This window comes from Aristolochia californica, unplaced genomic scaffold (genome assembly GCF_029961685.1).
Source record: "Aristolochia californica isolate CCGP_79_NKW_82.1479 unplaced genomic scaffold, dmAriCali1.0.hap1 SCAF_4, whole genome shotgun sequence".
Lineage (NCBI taxonomy): Eukaryota > Viridiplantae > Streptophyta > Magnoliopsida > Piperales > Aristolochiaceae > Aristolochia > Aristolochia californica.
In genome coordinates, this window is record NW_027182103.1 from 3,556,543 (window position 1) to 3,579,421 (window position 22,879).

At 36.5% G+C, this 22,879-nt stretch overlaps 1 protein-coding gene across 3 annotated transcripts; it reads left to right on the plus strand.

Moving 5' to 3' along the window:
* Window positions 1-331: 331 nt before the first annotated feature.
* On the plus strand, window positions 332-22,499 carry LOC137963188 (DEK domain-containing chromatin-associated protein 1-like). Of its 3 annotated transcripts, none has more exons than XM_068810360.1 (11): window positions 332-931; window positions 1,012-1,045; window positions 2,493-2,572; window positions 2,735-2,794; window positions 2,898-3,008; window positions 8,912-8,992; window positions 9,087-9,161; window positions 19,722-20,373; window positions 21,711-21,817; window positions 21,891-21,921; window positions 22,085-22,131. In XM_068810360.1, the coding sequence occupies exons 1-9, from the start codon at window positions 587-589 to the stop codon at window positions 21,809-21,811; spliced, it is 1,539 nt and encodes a 512-aa protein (XP_068666461.1). In that variant the 5' UTR covers window positions 332-586; the 3' UTR covers window positions 21,812-21,817; window positions 21,891-21,921; window positions 22,085-22,131. The 3 variants fall into 3 exon arrangements, with proteins under 3 accessions (XP_068666461.1, XP_068666462.1, XP_068666460.1); XM_068810359.1 differs by having other exon boundaries at window positions 334-931; window positions 21,711-21,802; window positions 22,085-22,499; XM_068810361.1 differs by lacking the exon at window positions 21,711-21,817 and having other exon boundaries at window positions 22,085-22,171.
* Window positions 22,500-22,879: the final 380 nt, after the last annotated feature.

Consider the following 22,879-nt stretch of genomic DNA (forward strand, 5'->3'; position numbering starts at 1 on the left):
TTTCTAATTTTTTTCATATAATTTCATAGTAAGGCACTAATATGATTTTATTCCAAGGTTTATTAGAAATGTGTATCTTAGGAAAAACATTTATAGCTTTTCATGGGATATAAATTTCTAACTAGGAACACTAACGGGGCCTTAAAATTTCTAACGGCAAAAAAAAACGAAAAAACAAAAGACTAAAAGACTCGGATGGCTTCCGTTGACGGCAACATCAGGGCGTCACTGTTTCCCTCGTTTCATTTGATGGGCCTGGATGGAATCTAAAGATCTCGGACCTTTCAAACAGTTTTATTTGTTTTATCCGTTTCTCGCAGGCAAACTAAAGGCGCGCTCCAAAAATTTCACCTGGAATTTCAAACCAACCTATTCATCCGCCCCATTTAAACCCCTCTTCGAATCCGTCCCTCACATACGCTTCCGACAAATCAAAACGCAGTTTCCCTCTCCACGCTCACACCCAGATCTCTTTCGTCAAGCTTCTGCCGAGAGTTCCTGCTACTGCTCTCTGACTGTCTTTGCTTGCTAGGCACCTAGGGCTTTCTGCTCGTTTTGTGCCTCCAGTTCACCTTTAATTTCTTCCATGGAGTCCAGTGACGTTGAAGATAAAGCCCCGAAAGCCTCCGAAGGAGAGGCAGAGAAGGTCTCTGAGAAGGAGGAAGAGATCAAGGAGGAGAAAAACGGAGGAGTGAAGGAAGATGAGGAGAAGAAGTTGGAGAAGGGGAAAAAGCGCGGGAGAAAGAAGGGTGAGGGGCCGGGTAAACAGGCGGGGGAGTCGGGAGCGAGAAAGTCGCGGAAGAAAGGTGCCGTATCTGTTGAACCCCGTGCCACTGTGGATAGACCGGTTCGGGAGAGGAAGACAGTGGAACGCTTTGCAGCTTCGTCTCCCCCGGAAAGTTTACCTGCTAAGGCACTGTCTATCAAGAAGGTGAATTGATGGGGTGCTGATAATTAGATTGTTCTTTCGGTTTATTTCTTCTTGCTGATGCAGATTTTGTTGGATTATAGGGTCGTGGGACACAGCTTAAAGAGATACCAAATGGTGAGCTTGTTTCTCTTTTTACGTTCTTCTTTCCAGTTTTGAAATTCGAAGTTTCGAGTGAAAATGTTATCATAGTTTGGGATGCTGTTACAAGTATTTGTTTTGTTTAATACCTTGTCTCCTATGTGTTGCATGTTTCTTGCAGCTTAAAAGACACTTATTTGTTTCTCCAATGGTTTGCATTGTTCTCATAGTTTAACTGAAAATCATGCTTTTTGGCTGTTCTGGTTACTTGTCCAACTTGTTTTCCTAAAGCTGAACTCGGGATTCGAAATGTCATCATTGTGACTGCCAATGTTTGACTATTCACACAATTGATCAAACTAATGCTAGTAAATGTTGAGTGAATTAGGTGTAGAAAGTTGTCTATGCGTGACACTTGGTCCAAAAGATTTCTCCTTGGTAGGGTCTTCTCATGTATGGCTTTTTTTTCTTTGTTAATTATTTAATTTTTTTTTGTTCTCTTATATGAGAGTGTAGTAACATAGGAGATTGATGTTCAACATTTCACTAGGTTTGTGTTAAACTTGTCATAGTTACCAGTGTTCTTTTGTGCGATGTCCAGGTAGCATATCTACTGGCGTGAAGAATCCAACTTTCCAAAACAAAAGTATACTCAACTTAAAAATAAAAAAAACCCTAACCAACTTTCCTTCTCTATCTGTCCTGTAGTTTCAACTCATGTGGAGGGGGGGGGTCCCTCTCACACCCCCCCCCCCCCCCCCCCCCCCCCCCCCCCCCCGGCACCGCACCGCACCATACTCTGTTTCCTCAATTCTATGTTGCGTTGATTGGCATTGGGACTAATTTGTGATGTTCACAATCAGCTCATGGTGCTGTAGCTGCATGAAGTGGGCTTAGGTTTGTTTGAGGGGTTTCAACAATCTAAGATGTCTCAATGCTGATCTGGCGTTTTAAGTTGGCTTAAACTTTCATGTCCCTCTTAATGAGTCAACCTCAAGTTGAAGGTTTTCAGTTTTTTACGGAGCAAACAAAATTCCTGCTGCAGACTTCCTTTTTCTGATTGTCTGGGTTTTTGAATAATTGCTGACATCCATGGTTAGTGTTAGCGCAACTTGTCAACCTAATCCACATGTTTAGATTGTTAAACAGTTTTAACTCAGTTTTCAGATTTTGCTTAAGGTGGAATAAGTCAATAAAGAAGGCTTAAATTTATCTTCTTAACCTAATTGATCAATATAATAATCTGAGTAATTTGCATTATAACTACAAATGTTTCTCTTGAACTTGTCTTTAAAGTCAAAATGCCTATATTTCAAAATAATGGTCTTCATTGCTAGCTTCATGATTCTTTTTTGGACAGCAGTAGATGGGTTAGGTGCTATATGGCTTGAAAACTTCTCTTAATTATTTTGTTCTTATTACTTTAATGTCATTTTTTTTGATATATTATTCTGTTGTTGTCTGATTATTTGTGTTATTTCAGTGGCTTTTAAGTTGTCAAAGAGAAAAACAGATGAGAGCCTCCGAAATCTTCACAGCATTCTGTTTGGGAAGAAGACAAAGGTATCCTACCTTCTGTTTTCCTTCTAGCATAATTCCTACCAATAGGCTGGTTAGCTTTGTCTTATATTTGTTGATTAGCACTTTGTTGTGATCCTTATACCTTTTCTTCTAGCTTGTTGAGTAAATCATTTAAAAATAAGTGCTTGTCTCCTTTCATATCAGGCGTATCATGTGAAGAGAAATATATCTCAGTTTTCTGGTTATGTGTGGGACGACAATGAGGTGTTTTTCTCTTTGTCATATTTAATTGAGAACAATTATCTTACATTCTTTGGCCTTATTTAAGATTGATAAAACATCTGGTGGCATGTTCTGTTTTATGCAGGATAAACAACGAGCAAAAGTTAAAGAAAAATTTGACAAATGTTTTAAGGATAGATTGCTGGATTTCTGTGATGTGTTGGATATCCCTGTTTCTAAGGCCACTGTTAAGAAGGTATGGAACCTATTTGGTTGTACTGTTTAATGAGGAGAGCTGTCAGGGTCATTTTGACATGAAGTAGATATCTGAACAGAATGAGAATCTTTGTTTTTGTACTTCTTAAAGCTCATTTGAAAAGTTTGACCAACTGCAAGATTTTTGGGATGCCTTTTTGTTATCAAGGAATTTTTTTTTAAATCTGCCAGTGTAGTCCTATTAAGATTTTTTGTGTTTCTGGCTCATCAGCTAAAGGCTTTTCTCCTGAATGTCATCCCACACGGGCAAGGTGCCTTCCTCAAGGGCAGAGAAATCCTAGACTTCATAATGGCAGCTCATGAACTTATCGATCACTTCAGCTTTGCTAAGGATTTGAGAATTGCCCTCTCGATCTAGAAAAACTTTCGACAGAGTAAATTGGATACTTCTAGACGAGCTAATGGAACGAATGGGTTTCGGCACAAAATGGAGATTTTGGATTAGAAGTTGCGTGAGCTCGGCCTCCTACTCACTCATTCTCAATGGCTCGGTTTGCGGGTATTTCAAAGGGACCAGGGGGATTAGACAGGGTGACTTGCTCTCCTCACTTCTTTTCAATATTGTGGTGGAATTCCTCGCTTCTATGTTCTACTAGGCTGTTGACCTTGGGTGGCTTCCCTCTACTAGTCTCCAATAGGCTTTTAATATCCCTATTCTCCAGTATGCGGATGATACCATCATTTTTGGGATTCCAAATATGGAAGGAGCTAAAAGGATCAAAGTGGTCTTGGGACTTTTTGAATTAGCCTCGGGGTAGAAAGTTAATTGGGGAAAAACATCCCTCATGGGTTTCAATGTTAGCCTTGAACTCTTAGCTGAGATGGCGAATCTTTTTGGATGTACAACATCTAACATCTCGACCATTTACCTTGGGCTCCCCCTCTTCAATGGTTGCATAAACCTAAGTCTATGAAATCTTGTGGTAAAAAGATCGAGACCTGACTTGCAACCTGCAAGGGCATTTTCTTAGCAAAGCAGGAAGACTCATTCTCCTAAAGTTTTGTATTACATGCATCCTGAACTATGCCTTGCCCTACATCCGTATGTAAAGCCATGGACAAGTTAAAAAGAAGATTTATTTGGAGGGGATCAAGTGATAATTTTAAATATCATTTGGTCAGATGGGAGGAAGTTTGTTTGCCAAAGCGAATGAGAGGTTTGGAGATTTGGAAATCAAAGGAAATGAACCAAGCTCTGCTCTTAAAATGGATTTGGAAGTTCAACACCATTTCTTCTAATCTTTGGAAGGAAATAGTAATTGTTAAGTTTGGTTGTCCTTCTCCATTGTGGACCTCTGGAGGTAATAGGAGATGTCTATCGCCAATTTGGAGATCACTATATCTACTTCTTCCTAAATTCATCTCATTCAATAGATTTTATGTTGGAAGCGGTAGATCCTTAAAATTTTGGGAGGATTGGTGGGTGGGACAAGAACCTCTACAAACCTTGTTCAGGAGTCTTTTTCTCCTCTCTTTACAAATGGATATATCGGTAGCCGATGCTTTTGAGGGGGATGGTTTGAGCATGCACCCTAGAAGGGGTCTTTCCGACACTGAGGCTTTGGAGGCAAGTTGGTTGATGGAATTTTTGCATTCTTTCAGACTGAGACCTTCAGTGGTAGACAAACTTATTTGGTGGCCTGACAAAAGTGGTATCTTTTCTGTGTCCTCTACATACAGATACATCAATGGCTGGTATTTAAATCAAAGGGAGCATGAGATATACTTTGCATGGTGCCTTTGTGCCCCACCACAGGTAAAATTCTTCATGTGGTGCGCCTGCCAAAGAAAGATACTCACGACAAATGTGCTTATAGATGGAGAGGCCACCCTTCTATTGATCCCCTTTGCCCTTTCTGCAACTCAAAGGTCGAAACAACCAGTCACATCTTGCTACAATGTTCTTTCTCGTGGAACGTGCGGACTTCCATCATTTGTAAGACGGGGCTGCAATTTTGTATTTTGGTAGATTTGATCATCTTCAGTAAGTTAGTTCATTGGTATTCCCATTCCTGGGCTTCGAAAGTTGATGGTCTTTGTCTGGTTTTATTCCGTGGGGGCTCTGGAATGAACGCAACTGTAGGCGTTTTGATGGTAAATGTGAATTCGTGGTAAAGAGTCGTTGATTGTGTGTCGGGTCAAAGCTTTGCTTGGCTTCTTACTAAGAAGGCCTTCTCCTCCTTTGTGGGCTCCTCTGTCCGAGATAATTGAAGTAATTTGGCTAAGATGTGGATTGGTGCCAAGGTTCCAATCATGTAGGAATGAACCCCTCTAGAGCCTGGTTTTCTAATGTTGAATTTTGATGGTTATTCTCTTGGTAATCCCGAGATTGCTGGCTTTGGCGGAGTTATCTCGGATCCCTTCGGTAATTAGTGTTTCTCGTATGTTGGCCCATTAAGCATTTCGACTCAACGTCGGTTGAGCTTCATGGCCTCCTGAATAGGTTTCATGTTTTTCAGAGACAACTTTAGTCGCTCTCTTCACATTGAAGGAGATTCAAAGATGGACCCCTCTAGAGCGTGGTTTTCTAATGTTGAATTTTGATGGTTCTTCTCTTGGTAATCCCGGGATTGCTGGCTTTGGGGGAGTTATCTTGGATCCCTTCGATAATCAGTGTTTCTAGTATGTTGGCCCATTAAGCATTTTTGACTCAACGTCGGTTAAGCTTCATAGCCTCCTCAATAGGTTTCATGTTTTTCAGAGACAACTTAAGTCGCTCTCTTCACATTGAAGGAGATTCAAAGATGGTGGCATCAAGCTGAGTTTGATTTAAATATTTTGAGCTCCAGCCTAAAATTGTTATCAAGCTCGAGCTTCAACATTCATTTAAAACTTTTCAAAAAATACATGTCTCTAGTTTGAGCTCTAACATACATTTAAAACTTTTCAAAAAATACATGTCAAATAAATTGTATATAGAGTTATGCATACATTTGACTTAAAGTTGGGCATAATCTATGTTCATAATACCTGCATAAAATTGTCTATACACTTCATAAAATAATCTAAACACTCCCTATACGACATAATATTATGAATAAACTTCATACAATAATCAAACACAACAAAATTAAATTAAATATCAATATCCCAAAATGAAAATTACCCAAATACCCGTAACCTTTAACATTCTTATATCTCTAAAAAAATCATATCAGGTAGTCATTATTCTGTTATTTATGGATGATTTATTTTTCAATGATTGTTCTTACCTTTAGGGGGGGGGGGGGGGGGGGGGGGGGGTTAGTCTAAAATGAAGTGAGATGAGTTACTCCCGCATTACTTAGTTCATTAGATTAAGGGGTTAGAGTAGAATGAAATCCACTTCAAGTGAATCACGTTAATTCATTCGCTCATGCAAAAAACGGGGAATTTAGATTTGGACCTGTTTTCTGAATCAATCACTTGATGCCTTCCTCCCTCTCGACAGCATAGGAGGCCAAGCCTCTGTCGCAAAGCCTCCCAACTTCTCTTCTCTCTCGGCCTCCCTCTCTTCTCCCTCTCGGTGTACCGTCGGAGAACCGCCTCAGTCGTTGTTGCCAGTTGTAGTCTCCCATTGTTGAGGAAGACGACGCGTGCCGTGAGGAAGACGATGGTTTAATTTTTCCTAAGTTAGGAAAAATTAAACCATTGTCATAAATATAATAATTTATATTTTTTATTTATAAAATAATTATTTTTATTTATTTAATATATTCATTTTATAATTACTATATTAAATTAGTGATTTAATAGTCATAATCAAAATATTTTTAAAATAAATATTTGATAAATTGTTTTGGCTTAATTATCCCATTGCTATAATTAATTAAACCAATGGTTTTAAATTTTGTGACAATATATTATTAATTAATAATACATAAAAAAATAAATTATGTTATTGATAAAAATATATATTTATTGATTATATTATTTTTTATTATTGTATTAAATTAGTGGTTTTTAATGTTAAAACATATCTTATGTTAATAAAAATAATTTATTTATTATATTCGCTTATGTTATTTTTTCTTTTTATTTATTTATTTATAATAATTTATTCTAGTCACATTTAATTATTGTATTAATTTATGATAAACTATAATCATTAAATAATATGATATAGTTTTTCATTAATTAGGATATTAATATATTCTAATACTATTCACTTATAAGTGTAGTAACCATGTTTATTTAGGTTAATTATCTATTTAGGTATATGTTCTATTTAAGTATATTATAAAAAGTTACTCATTTTCTTGTTTATGTCATACTTTTTATTTGAGGGCACTAACACTGGAATCTGTTTTCTAGTGCACTTGAACTCGTCTACATTAACACCCAAGGATAAGTTGAAGTTGAATCAATTCATTTAAGATGAATTGAATTCTTCACTTCATTTTAAGTTCAATGTGAACTAACTCTCCCTAAGTGAGTAGGTTTGGGGTATTTTAGTTCATTGTAGTTACTACCTTTTAATAGTAAATTACGTAAAGATATCTCATTATGCACGATCCACCTTTCTGATCTCTCTCATAGCTCATATCTCTCTCTCTCTCACGCACACATTTCTCCTTTCCCTCTTCGTTCTTCTCAATCTCACTTTTTCTCTTAGTCTTCTCTTCTCAGAAAGAGTAATAGGATTTCATGGGGTTAATGTAGAAAGATCATGGGTTTGATACTGACTTTAGAAAATTTCATAGAAGGTAGAGTCCAAAGTATAGGAATAAAAGGAAAATTTGGATAGAAGGGAGAGTTTCTTTCCGAAGTTTTGATGAATCTTAGCTTCAAAGAATACGATTTGAGAAAAAGCTCTTTGAACCTTTTAATTTGCTTGGAAAAGGTTGAATGAAACATGCACAATGTCGAATCTAAGGAGCGAGAGAGAGGTGGCGAGTTAAAGCATTAATACAAAACATTTAAAATGGAGAGCACAACAGAACGGTAGCTAAAAACAAAAAAAATTGAGAGGTGAGAGTGATTACCTTTGAGAAATGAGTAGGAAGGAGCTCCTAAAACAGCATTAGCAAGAGGCGTTTGACTGATCGAAGATAAATAATGGAATACAGAAGATAAAAATGAAAAAAAAAATCAAGTGCTAGGTCGGTGACGAAAAAACAACAACAGAAGATTAAGATAAAACAACTTACTTCTTTCCGTTATATCGTCACTTTTGTCTGTGAGGAAGAGCTTTAGATGAAGAAATCGAAGAGGAAGCAAATAAGAGATGAAGTTATCGACGATGACTAGGATAGAGAGTGAGGAATTGAAGAGGGAGAATGAGGGATATGAAGACCAAAACCTCCCATTTCCAATGAATCGCCGCCTGACGAACGACGTTTGATCCCTAATCCCCGATTCCCGTGAGAAAATTGTGATGTTAGTGCCAAAGATGGAATGGAAGAGATGATGAAACCTTGCTCCTGTGGCGTTCATCTCCTGAGTCCCGATTCTCGGGCCGCTCGTTAAGTTAACGAGCCGGCTCGTGAGATTTCGAACCAAACCTTGGTTTGGTTGAGCTTGGTTTGTTAACTTAAACGAGTTCAAGATCCAGGTATATCGAACCAAGCCGCTCGCGAACCAGCTCGATTCGATGCCCCCCACCACGTGGTGACATTGAGACACTTTTTGGGAGAGTCTAGATATTGCCTCTCAATTCTCTTGTATTTGGTCTCACATTCCGAGATTTGCAAATTCTGCAACGGATGTGCTTGTCAAGCAAGGAGCATCCCTTCAATCTCTGGTTGTTAGGGATTTGCTCCCTTGACCTCTGTATTTTTTTTTTTCTATTAGTATATACATCTTTTTCAAAAAAAATAAATTAAAGAATACTTGCAAAAGTGCTTTTATTTGATTAGATTCTGTTTTAGCTTAAAATGATCTTTCATTATGTCTATAATATAGGAAGAACTCACAACAAGATTGTTAGAGTTTTTGGAATCTCCTCATCCGATGAGGGATGTTTTGCTTGCTGAGAAGGAACAGGTTTGCTATTCTTATTTCATGCAATTCATTATCAGATTTGTAAGAACTAATCTTTGGTTTTCTATTCATGATGATATTTTGTTTCTTTTCTTAGTCTCGGGCAGGCAAACAGCTTAAAAGGAAGGCAGGGCGGAGTAAAGCATCTGGGGATACTGACTCAACATCTAAGGTCATTCTTTCCTTTTCCATGATATGCTTGTTGTTTTCCTTCATCTTGCTCTGCTTGTGGTAGTATATGTTTCTAGCAATAGCTTGCTGATTGTTTCCTTTGAAGAATATGTTGACCTTTTTACTTCTCTGTCCACCAGTTGTCCTTTTACCGTTACCAACTTTTTGGATCTTGTTATACTTTTATTTGTTACTCATCCTGCTACTAAAATGTTTGATCAAGAGAAGTGAATTTAGAAAGACAGAGAAAATAGGCACAAGCTTTGAACGAGCAGTGTTGGGGGTTATGCATGACCCCTAATGCTATTTATTAGGTTTTAAGTCATAAATTACAGAAATAACAAAAATGCCTCTATTTCACTGAAAACACTTATTTCCTTATAATTCCCATTCTACTCTTGCTATGAATATAAAAATTTGTAAAATGACTTAGTCAAACATGTTGAACAAGATAGGCCTGTAATATAAAATATCCGATCGTGCAAAATGACCAAAATACCCTTGAACTTATTTTCTCACACTTCCCCTCAAGTTGGAACATATATATATCCATGAGTCCCACACAAGTTTATAAATTCATGTTTTCCTAATGCCTTGGTGAAGACATCTTCGAGTTGATCAACCAAATGAACGTAGGGGGTGATCACATCTCTAACAAAATGACAATCCACCTCTATGTGTTACATAAGCTTACTTTGCTGGCGAAGGATGACCTAATTGCAAATGCCATTGGAACAGGGTAGCAAATGTATGAAGTGTATGTAGTGTATTATTTGGCAAATGGTTCTCCAAATAATATAAACCACTTTTCTCACGATTGGAACCAATCATCCTCTTTGTCATGAGATCTTGAAATAGATAAGGAGTAGGATAAAAAGTCAGAGAGTAATTCATTGACTTAGTTAATTGGCTCTCTAACAATAGATTTTAGGGAGATTTTGGAACTAGTAAAGCAGACTAAGGAGACACGAATGATGTGGGGATAACAGTACCAACACCTTGGATTGAGGAAGCAAATCCATAAACTAAATTTATTTACTTTATATGTGATGACTCTTTCATGTTAGAAAACAAGGATGACATACTTGAGAGCAGTAGCTCCGAAAAGCTAGATAGGAGAAGAGGACATAGGAAGAGTGGACATACCTGAAGTAGCCAAAGTAGCAGTAGGAGTAGGATCATGAATCGTAGAAGCTAAGGTTGAATCAACTGATAACTAAGATAGACGTTGCATAATATGTTGTTGTTACTGAAATAGTTATTGTAACTCATAAGTTCCCCCTAAAGGGACATGAGCAACAACTTTTGAGATTGTTCCACTAGTCTCATTGTTGGTAGAGTTTGCCTACCTAGACATGCTTTCCAAATTTTATCTAGCATCTATCAAAGTAATGGTTATGCCGTCCACAATGGGAACTTTCCTTTCATACTTTCCTTCACCTGTGCCTCAACCTTTGCCTGAACTGTCTTTACCTCTACTTCGTCCAGAACCTGTCCAACCTTGAGATGGGTCTACTAGGCTAGGACTAGGGCCCAAAGTATGAAGTGCAGCAACATCTGTCACCTTACCTCCTTTTTATTCTTGGATTCCAAAGTTGTTTATGCCCTCACTATTCTGTTGAAAGTAATGGGTAATGATGGTACCCCTTTTGAAGCTAAGATTTGTGCCTTGATGCTGTCAAATTCCCTACCTAGGCCATCAAGAAACTTCGCCACCAGTAGTTAGTTCTATTGTTTTCTTAAGTCCTGCTCATTCCTAGTGAATAGACGATATATATTAAATTCTTGCCAGAGTTCCACAAATGCATTGTAATATTATGTAACAATTTTGATACCCCTTTTTGAACCAAAGAAATTGTTGTTGAATTCATAAACTTTAGATAAATTGCTCTCTTGAGCATACATATACTCCAAAGAAACCCACATAGCCTTTGCTGTTTCACAATGCATCACTTGATTTCTTAATGTTGAATCAATATTGTTGACAATCCAAGTCATAACTTGGTTGCTTCAGCTTCCCAGTCATCAATCATTGGGATTGGAGGATCGTGTCTAATGTACTTTGTCTTCCTTCTTCCCTTCAAGAACATCCTCATTGACTTGGCCCAATTAAGATAATTTGATCTTATTAACTTCTCAGATGTCATAAACACTACATCTTTGCCTCAATTGCTAGATGGTACATGAACTTCACCCAAATCAGCCATAGAGTAAGTATAGATTCACTAAAAATATTCAATTGCAATTTCAATATCCAAATACTTTTGCGAATTCCAAGAAGTGGGCCTCATGATGTAAAAAATTATGGTTAGGGTAGGGATGAGATGTGTGCAAGTGATATATGCTTAAATCAACACCATATATCAAATAGATAAAAAGTTATTCAAGAATATACTACAATTAGGGTTGTTGTTAGCGTGCAAACTGATGATGCAGACACATATCTAGGGATAGTTGATGGAAATCCCAAGATCTTAAAAAAAAAGCCTCTTTTGGGCAATTAAAAATGAATAATCCTTTAAAGGATTATAGAACCATTAACCCTAAGGTTTATGGTAGAAGAAAAGAGAGAAAAATGAATTTTTACCAACCTGTCATTGAGGAGATTTGAAAAACCTTGGTTTTGTGATGATGTCTTGATAAAGAGGAGGGTTTTTGGCTAAGATGTCCTCCCAACAGTGTTTACTGCTCTGATACCATGTCAAAAGTATGAAAAATCTAGAGAGAGAGAATCAGAAAGAAAAAAGGCACAAGCTTTAAATGAGCTGCGTTGGGGGTTGTGCACGGCCCTCAATGCTATTTATTAGATTTTAAGTCATAAATTATAGAAATGGCCTTTATGACATAGAAACCACTTATTCCCTTATAATTCCCATTCTACTCATCCTACGAATATAAAGATCTATATAATGACTAAATCAAACATGTTAAACCAGATAGCACCATAATATAAAATATGCGATCATGTAAAATGACCAAAATATCCTTGATTTGATTTTGTCACACATATTATATGTAGTTGTTTAAAGTGTGTTAGGAAATATATCCAGGGGTTCCTAGATCAGCTAATTATTTAGCAGATACTCAAGCTAAATTAGGTGTTTCACTCCAACACCTTGTTGTGGAGAAAAACCCTTTTTAGCTAGGTATTGTACACCTTTTATTTTATATATATATATATATATATATATATATATATATATAGGGGTATTTTGGTTATTTTACCCTCCAGGGGGGGGGGGGGGGTATTTTAGTCATTTCACCACCTCCATAGTTTAATTTCTATATGTATATCTTGTTCTATGTATTGAGTTATGTTAGTGGTTAAGTTTTCATGTACATGGGATACATAATTAGGGAGATATAAGAAGAATAAACTTTATTAAGTGTATATGGGCATTTTTGTAATTATTATCTTAAACCTATTATTTATGAGAGCTGGGGTCATGCCCAACCCCCAACGAGCCTTTTTTGGCTCTTCTCCCTCTCTTTCTCTCTTTTCTCTTTCTTTCTTTTTCTTCCTCTCAATTTTCTCCTCTTTTACCACCAAAATCTTTACTTTTATAATGGTAGTAGAGCAGTCGATCACTGCCGGGTGCATCCTATTGCAACTTTTCATCAGATTTGAAGTGGACTACTTCCTAGAAGAGTTGTACAAGTTTTTCAGTTATTGGTTCGTAAAAGGTGAAGCTTTTCTTCTTTTTCTCTGCCATAACCTTAGGTTAATTGGTTTCTATTGATCATTGAGGGATTCTCTATGATTTGGTTGCCCTAATTGAGTTTCTATTGAAATTTCTTTGGATGTGTGTCACCCATCCTTGTTGTGACTACATCATCATAGAATTGCTGACATCAGCCCTAATTGACAAATTATTTACATGATTCTTGTTGAATTTGATTCATTTTGCTGAATTTTGACTTGTTGAAGTGAGTGCATCCTGATTGTTTTGTTCTAACCCTAATTCTGCGAGTGAGGCCCACTTTGGTGTTAAATTTGGAAATTGTTTGGAAGGATTAATTGGTCATTTTGTGCTTCTATATCACTAATAGGGTTGAAACAGGAAAAGTTTACACTATATCTAGAAAGAATTTTGGATTTGGATACCATTATGATTACATTTGAGAAATCGATAGGGCCTAATTATCTTAATTGGGCTAAATTTGTCAGAATGTATTTGAAGGGTAGAAAGAAGTTGAAATTCATAAGGGATAATCCCTCGGTTCCTTCAGATGATGATTGGGAGGTAGAGGACAACCAGGTTATAACCTAGATTGTCAACAGTATTGACTCTACACTGAGAAATCAAGTGATGAATTGAAAGGCTATGTGGCTGTCCCTAGAATCTTTATATGCTTAGGAGAGTAATCTTTTTGACATTTATGAGCTATATATCGATTTATTTGGGTTAAAAAGGGGAAATAGAGCTGTTACAGAATACTATGGTGCATTTCTTGGTATATGGCAGAAGATTAATTTATCTCACCCATTTACTATGTATGAAAATGAGTTGAGGAAATAACAAAATTAGTTGCAGCTTGCAAAATTTCTTGTTGGATATGGCGCTAAATTTGATACTATTAAAGCCCAAGTATTAGCTTGAGATGAGATTTCTATTCTCGCTACTACTCTTAATCATATTATGAGGGCTGAGAAGATTGTTGTACCTGGAACGGGTAAAGGAGGTAAAAGTATGGAAGCTATTGCCCTTAATGTTTCAAACACTACATTGGCCCCCACAGAACCCTCTAGAGGTAGAGGTTGAGGTTGTGGTGGAGAGGGCTCAGGTTGACTTAGAGGACTCGGGTGATGGTAAGTCAAAAAGGAAATGTGTTAATTGTGGAAGAAATAATCATTATTTTAACAAATGTTGAGTTAAATTTTGGAAATTGGCATGAACTAATTCCACAACTCTTGATAGTAGAAGTAGGAGTTTAGACTCCTCTATATCTGTTTCACTAGTTGCTCTAGATGAGATGCAACAATTGATACAATAGTAATAATAGATTGCTGAATGGATGGCTAAGATCTTTGTTGCATCATCCTCTGTATTTGTAGCTCATGCCTCCATCCTAGTTCCTAGTTCTACCAGTGTTGACTCAGGTATGCCAACTTATCATGTTCACTCATTACCATCTTAAGTTTTTGACTTAGGAGCCTATAGGGATATGTCAGGTATGTCATCATTGTTTTTTTATTTGAAAATGTCTTTGTATATTGTTGAATTGGGTCTAAGGCCCTATCCCAAAATGACTAGCCAACTTAGGAAACCTCTTTCCTAACTAATAAACTCAAGATCTATGTACTCACTAATCCATGTGGGACTATTCCTTAACACTCCCCTTCACGTGTAGACCATCTTTTGTGGCTTTACAAGTGGATAGTTTAGGAGTAGGCAGTTTAGGTGTATGCCCTCTTTTATGGCTCTACAAGTGGATAGTTTTAGGTATAGACCCTCTTTTGTGGCTCTACAAGTAGATAGTTTTTAGGTGCATACCCACATATGAGTACCTGCTCTGATACCATGTTAAATTGTGTTCAAGGCCCTATCCCAAAATGAATAGCCAACTTAGGAAACCTCTTTCCTAACTAATAAATTCAAGATCTTTGTACTCACTAATCCATGTGGGACTATTCCTTAACATCCACTTGTAGGCCTTGGAATAGTCCCACATGGATTAGTGAGTATAAAGATCTTGAGTTTATTAGTTGGAAAAGAGGTTTCCTAAGTTGCTAGTCATTTTGGGATGGGCTTTGGACTCAACTTCGCAATGGATTATATAATTTGGAGAGTCACTGATAAAATAATATCCATGCGTTACATACTGCAGATTCTCCTCTATAGTGGCACTTGCGGTTAAGTCATCCGTTTGCAGCAAAACTGATTCAAGTCTTTCCAAAGTTTCCTTTGAATCTTTCTTTTTAGTGCGAGTTGTGTCAACTAGGCAAACATCATAGAAGTTTTTTTTTTCAGTCTCATATCACAAATCTAGACATTTATTTGAGATTCTACACTTGACATTTGGGATCATTTTCCTATGACTAGTCACTTTGGTCATATGTACTTATATTTTTTTTATTGATGATTTTAGTAGGTGCACTTGGATCTACGTTCGTAAGGAAAAAATTGAGGCGTTAGATGTATTCAAACTTTTGTTCAATGAAATAAAAAATCAATTTGTTGCCTCACTACATATTTTATGTATTGACAATGGCCTCAAATTCATCAGCCATAATTTTAGGTCTTTTGTCAAAGTCAAGGAATTATTCATTAAACATCACACATTTTTACTCCTAAGCAAAATGGTGTAGTTGAACGTAAAAATCGACATTTACTAGAGGTTGCTAGGACAATGATGATACATATGAATGTACCTAAGTCTTAATGGGGTGATGTTTCTGTTATTGTTTGTTTTTTTATTAATTGAATGCCTTCCTCGGTCTTAAAAGGCAAAATTCTTATGTAAAGTTCTTTTACCGTTAGCACCATTATTTCTTATCTCTCCTCGAGTGTTTAGGTGTGTTTGTTTTGCACATGTGTTAGGACCTTCCAGGGATAAATTGCCACCTAGAGTAGTTAAACATATATTTCTGGGGTACTCTCGCTCATAGAATGGTTATAAATGTTTTTGCACATTCACTAGAAAAATATTCGTGTCTGCAGAGGTTACTTTCATTGAAGATGTGCCCTTTTTTTCTTTTGCATCGTTATCCTTGGATCCTATCATATCACCTGGTCCTACACCTGTTTTCCCTATGCCAGTTGATGAGTCTGTTGGACGAAGACAAACTGTTACTGTTGAGAAACCTTTACAGGTATATAAATGTAGGAAAGAAGTCTAGTCTCAGACTCTAGATTCGTCTCTCACATTGGACTATGACTTTGGATCGTCTAAGGATCTTGAAGGTAGCGATTTACACCTTCCTATTGCATTTTGTGTTGAGTTATGTTAGTGGTTAATTCTTATATTAAACCTATTATTTAAGAGAGTTGGGGGTTGTGCACGACCTCCAATGAGCCTTCTTTGGCTCTTCTCCCTTTCTCTTTGCTTTTCTCTTCCTCTCGATTTTCTCGTCGACCCCCAACGTGCCTTCTTCGCCACTTCTTCCCTTCTCTTTCTTTTCTTTCTCTCTTCCTTTCTCTTCCTTTCATTTTTCTTTTCTTTCACCACTAGAATCCTTACTTTTATCAAAGTCTTTTGGAAAGACATTCACAAGAAAGTCTCTCACTGATTGCAAACCAAACACTTTGAGTGAAAAAACAAAAAAAGGGACATTAGGTTGAACCCTTTCAGAGATCTCTTTTAGTGTTCTTTCTACAGTTTGTTTAACTCATGTATCCACATTTCCTATCGTGGAAAAAGCATATTGATTAGTAAAATATTAGCACAGAGGCATTGGGAGTAGGGATGACAATGGATAATAAACAAAAACCAATTCCTTGACCCATTTTATGTAGAATGAGAAAAGGGTGTACCATTACCTACTTGTTTTCTGGATTAGCCATGGATAATCTAGTAAACATTTTCCTAACTCTTTTATACTATAATAATGAAATCATGAAAAATATAAACATTACAAAGTAACATATCAAATATTTCAAAAGATGTAAAAATATTAATTCAACATATATCTAAACATTTTTAAATTAAGTCATCTTTTAAAGATAGTTTTTTCTTACACTTACATATTTTGTGGTTACAATTACAAAAAAATTGTCCTCTTTGTTTGGATAATTGGACAATTGGATATAAAATGACCTTATAAAACCCGATCCGGTTCAACTGGATTTGACCACTGGATGATGTCATAACCTAAAAATTATATATTAAATATTATTTAAGTAATAAGACAGAGGAAGCAAAGCTTCCCGATTTCCATTTACAATGGGGAGAGGGGGGTGGTGCATGAATTTGGGGAGGGAGGGCTTTCCTGCCCTCTACTGGGATGGGAGAAATTCTCCTTGTGCAAGTTTGAGCAGGTCATCCAGTTTTTGACTTTTTAACCTGTTTTTATTTGTTTTGAGCAAGATAGGGGGTTGGGTCTGATTGAACCCGGTTCAATCGGTGGTTTTGGTTCAGATTTTATACACATGGCCTTTAGCCATATTTGTGGCATTTAGTAAATGCTATGCGGGTAAATAGCTAAGTTCTTAAAAACACGGATTTTGAAAAAATATGATATGTTTTAAGAATATTGTACCTAGTTGGAGTTTTGTTTGTATGTTCACTTGTGGTATATTGTATTTATTGGAATATATTTTTATAGATGTTCTTTATTCACTAGACAGAGTGTGTTAGAAGCCCCATACTCATCTGGGACAATCGTGTGTTTATACTTGGGAAGGGAGCTTATTTTGACTTCTCATTGAGATGAATCTTGAACCAACTTTAACATGTATTAGAATGGATAATTGTTACATCTGCCTTTATGTTTAAAAGTTTCCATGTGTAGGAGCAGTAAAGGAGGCCCACACGGGGGGGGGGGGGGGGGTTGTTAAAAATAATCTTGGATTCATCTAGGATAGAAAGGTTTGTTCCTACTACTTAGGAAGAAACCTCCAAGCTTTTTGACTAGTCATTTTGAAATGTAATAGGACTGAAACTTATCATTGATTTGCAACAATTTATTGGATCATTTTTTGAAAGTTACTAGCTAGGAAAGAATTTGTTTTAGTCCTTTCTATCTTGGAAAAGTTAGCAAGGCTTTACTTTTAGTAGTTTCCTAGTTTTCCTACCATGTCAATTAGGAGAGTTTTCTTTAGAAAAGCTTTTGGTTTTGCAAGTCCTCTTTAGGAAAGTTTGGAAGTCTATAATTGGTAGTTTATTTAAGTTAGTTGCTAAAATTCTTTTCTTGCTAGTGGTTTTGATTTAGTATGTCCCCATTCGATTGTAATTGAGTAGTCTATTCCTAGGAAAATTCTTTTGTAGTGGTGTAGCCTGTTTTGGCAAGGTCATAGTGATTTTAGAGTTCATAAATACAGAGATATTCCTGTAACTTTGAACATGTTTTGAAGATTAATACCACTTGTTGTTTTTGGTTGCTGGAGCACAATTGTCTTTCTTTCTTTTTGTTGAAATAGTTTCTTAGTAACGTTTTCTCTTGTACTAGCTTTTGTGAGTTTGGAATTTCAATTTTTTCTTTATGAACTTTGAAACTTAGGTGTTACTTAGATTGAGAAGCTTATAGCTGGTTTACTCAACTCTAGCTTTGTCCTTCAACTTTATTTTTGTAATTTTGGTGGTTTTAAGTACCTCTCGATAGAATTTCCCACTTGATCAATCATGATGATGAATCTTATTAATTTACAATATTTTTTGGGGCTTTATTAAGGTGCTACATTAATATTTATGATGTTTAGGCCCTTTCTTTGCAATAACATAGCACTAGTTATTATGGAGCTCTAAATTGACATTATGTTTGATTCAATTAATTGAGATACTTGCCAATGAATTCATAGTGGTAAAAAATGTTTTTTTTCTTATTTATGATTGTAATAATAGCGAAAGTATTAGTGGTATGTCTGGTTTTGTAATTAATTTTTAGTTGTATCCTATGATTATGTGATTATTTACTTATTTATTTTTTACAGTCATAATCAACTAAGTTTGAAAAGTAGATACCGATGGTAATATTGTATGATGGCTTGGAGGGTGGTGGATCCCTTTGCCGTTTACAGGTGGAAGGGGGAGAGGTAGAGGCCCCCTCCCCTACTCTATGTAAATCTTGATTTGGAGAGGAAGGAAGGGGGCTACCTCCTCTTCCCCCCTTCTGATGGTGGTAGGGGGGAAGGAGCTCGATGGTGGTTGTTGTTTATTTTCAAGACTCCATGGATTTAGCTCATGGAGAAAAAGAGAGAGAGACCCATTGGGAGAAAATAGGAGGAAGAAGAGGTTATAGACTTATCCAAACCTTCCCCCTTAGTTGTATTTGTAGAAATCAAAAGTACTAAGATTACAAGAATACCTTTCACCCTAATAAGAGTGAATAAGAGACAAATCATAAATTAAGTGACGTCTTTATGAGATGACTTTTTATTTACTATCATGCCACCACTATGTGGGCCTGTGGCTCTTCTCCTTGGTCTGTGGGTTTGAGCCCATCTTCCACACACTTGGACGTGTGGGCCTTCCTTGGTCATGTGGCTTTGGCCCATCTTCTAACGGTGGTGAAGACATGAATTTCTCCTGTTAATGCCAAACACCCGCTCACCCCCCAAATGTTGTGTTATGCAGGGGAAATTTCCTCTGCATGCTATTATGACCTTAATTGTCTGGCCAGTTTAACCGGCTTGAGTACAATGAAAATATTTGTAAGCTGTTATTGCTGTTGCCAAGTTTAATGCTGGAACATTGAACATACTTTCTTTGATGTTGATTATTCTAGATAAAAATTGGATGGTTGGAATAGGAATGAACCCTAAAGCATTGTTGGTTGACGTTGTTGATTGTTTTGCAATGCTCTTACCTTGAAAATTAGTGGTTACAATTTTAATTTTGGGTAAAGTCCAATTTTACATGAAAGTACAGCTATGTTGATATTTTTTCAACTTTCCATCTTCAGAAAAGAAAGAGAAACAATGAGGCTACTGATGCAAAAAGGTCACGAGCTGGCTCATCAAAAGCGGAGGAAAAAGAAACTGAAGATCAGGATGAATCTGCTGACAGTGTTGATGTATCTGATGAAGACGAAGGTGAGGAAATGCTGGAAGAAGAGAGTGGCCCTGAGGAAAATGGATCTGAAGAAGTTGAAGCAAAAGAGCAAAACAACAGAGGCAAGCCAAATGAAAAGGCTTTGACTGCAAAGAAGGGTCTTGGTGCAAAACCATCAAAAAACACTTCTAGATCTTCTGTTAAAAAGGTTTCTTCAGAGGAGGATGAAGATGAAGATGATGATATGAAAGAAGAAGAGAGTGCACAAGAAGGGAGTGATCAAGAAGAGAGTCAATCTGAAGAAGAGGAATATAATAAAAAAGCTGAAAGCAAAAAGGCTTTATCTAAGAAACCTTCAAAGAAGGATGTGCAGCCTAGTCCTAGAAAAAACCTGTCACCTGTCAAGAAGGCATCAAAGACTGCCAAATCCGAGGGATCTACTAAAACATCAAATGAGGATAAAAGGAAAGGTCCGGACAGTAAAAGTGCATCTGTTGATGATGAAAGGAAAGATAGGAAAAATACAACCAAGTCTGGAGCAACAACTTCTTCAAAGGAACAAGGTACTTTTAGTCTAGTTGCTGTTGTACTGGACATTCACGTTATATTTTGTCATTGCGCTTTAAGTGCAAAACTATTGCAAGGTTTTGGCTTCATATAGGCATTCTTCCTATTCTCTAATAGAAACACATTGATGTGTATATGCTCCACTCTTAGGAAGTAATACTAAAATGCATTTTTGAATGTTGACTACATGTGCATGCATCCTCCATACACCTGGGGCCTGTTGAACTCAATACCTCATTCTTGGAACTCTTGTGGCCACTGAGCCAAAGACACAAGTCACAATACTAAAACACTTTTAAATTCTTGGAAAAACAATGCTCAAAATATCTGCAGAGAAGCATCAATTGTTTCACAAGTTTAAGTGCAAGTGAGTTTTGTTTGCCTCTCATGAATAACTCTGCAGAACTGGTGGAATTGATGGCCACATTATCTTCATAGGCACTAGGTAGTGCAAATACCAGTTTGGGCATTTCAGACAAAGTAAAAGTATTGGGAAATGCCTTACTCATCCCTAAAGTAACGGATGCCACTGCTATTAAACATTAGGGCTCTCCTGGCTTGAGAGAAGCATGATATAAGTGAAAGTTGTTGTTCTGTTCAACCAGGACTTTGTCTAAACTACTATTAATGATGGTATATACTTTTTCGTTGTGTATGGCATGATAGAGGTTTCTGAGCAACTGAAGTTATTGTACTCATGTTACTATGGATAAATGAATTCATTGAAGCATTCATTTCATGCCCCTGAAAGGCTAGGCAATGATAATAAAAATGGACTGTGCTTTGTTGAAGATGAATTGCCAAGGAATAGAGAATTTTTACATAAATATTCCTGTAGATTCAGAACTTACTTACAAAGTTCATAAATACATGGATGAGGATCGCTTGGGTGTCTTTTCTGTTGGGATATAATGTGATTTATGCAACCAAATCTAGAGACTTTGGTCTGGAGTTTCTATTCATAAAATAGATGGATCTGCTATTCCATTCTCTAATGTGACCTTATTTATTTTGACTTCATCCTTTAGAGTTATCATATTAAAATGCTTATTCATAGTTCTGCACGTTTTCTACGAAATATCTCCTAAGCTTGCTTCTGTGTGAAGAATTTTAGCTATTTCTGGTGGAAGGATCAGTATGACATAGTTCTGTTGTTGTGGCTTCTGGTTGATTCCCCTTGCCTACATAACTGGTGAAGCTTAGTGCATTATAGTCATGACTGGGCTTGCATTTTCAAGGTTGAGTTGTATGGGAGCTTCATAGCTATAAGTATTCTAATCAGTAAAATTTTCATCAAAAAATTTTACAATCATGTTTTTATTTTTTGGAAAAGTGAAAGCTGGCTCAAAATCAAAGGCAAACCCAACCAAAGAAGAGATGCTTGCTGTGGTTAAGGATATCCTGAAAGAAGTGGACTTCAACACGGTGGGCTAGCATTATGTAGGAGAGTCTATTTTGAGTTTGATTTTTGTCGTTATTTAGAGTTTCTGAAATTTATTTGCTTGGAATGCAGGTAACTTTGGCTGATATTCTCAAGCGACTAGGTAACTTAGTAATCCATTTGCAAAATTTTCTCTCTTTTGGACCATATAGCAATATGAGTATAGTTTCTGATTAGTTCTGACCATTTACCTCCTTGATTAGTAGCATGCTTCTTCAGTGATGATTATCTGGGAGTATTGACCTTCCTGTGTTTATTCTTTGAAGGAAAACATTTCAACACAGATCTGTCAGAAAGGAAATTGGAGGTGAGGAAAATAATTGAAGAAGTGATCAATAATATGACAGATGAAGAAGATAGTCAAGAGGAAGCCGAAGAGGGTGGGGAGCATTCTGGGGAGGACAAAGATAATAATGGAGACTAATCTTTTCAGATTGCTTTAAATTTTGAATGTGGATAATTTTGTTATTTAAATGTTACTTATCTTAATACTAACTCATCCTTGTAAAGTATGTAGCATCAGGAATAGATAGATGTTACATGATACAAGTGTAAAAGGGCATGTGTCAGAAATACATAATTATGCTCTTGATTGTATGTACAATAGACTTGTATCCGTCTATCCTTGTCCTTTGATTTTGTCTGTTATTCTTTCATTTTAGATGTGATTTTTCCTGATGAGCTGCTTTCTCTACAGTTGGGTTTTCCTGTTTTTTTTTTTTAAAGTAGATTTTTGGGATTTGTCAAGAGAAAAAGGAAATTTGTTGAATTGTTATTCTCTAGACTGAGCACAAGTAAAGAATTTATTCATCTTATTTTTACTCTATGAGATGGCTATATCTCTGGTGAATATTTTGTTTCAGGGCACAAGAGCTACTGGTAACTCGGCCATGAACTGTGCTGTTGATTGTGTACCAGGAATGCTGGCAATATTTCTTTGGGTTGAAGCGTTTCAGAAAAAAATTCTGGTGCAAGTGTTCAGTCAAAAATCTCACTGTTTTATATATGAAGGTTCTTTCTAAATTTTATTTGATTTGCCTGGATGTTAAGCCATTGTATTT

Bases quoted from the DNA above. Each gene is read 5' to 3' on its own strand.
- LOC137963188 (XM_068810359.1), top strand. From the start codon at position 587: ATGGAGTCCAGTGACGTTGAAGATAAAGCCCCGAAAGCCTCCGAAGGA. The intron at 3,009-8,911 runs GTATGGAACCTA...TCTATAATATAG, and splicing joins CTAAGGCCACTGTTAAGAAG to GAAGAACTCACAACAAGATT. The intron at 9,162-19,721 runs GTCATTCTTTCC...TTCCATCTTCAG, and splicing joins ATACTGACTCAACATCTAAG to AAAAGAAAGAGAAACAATGA.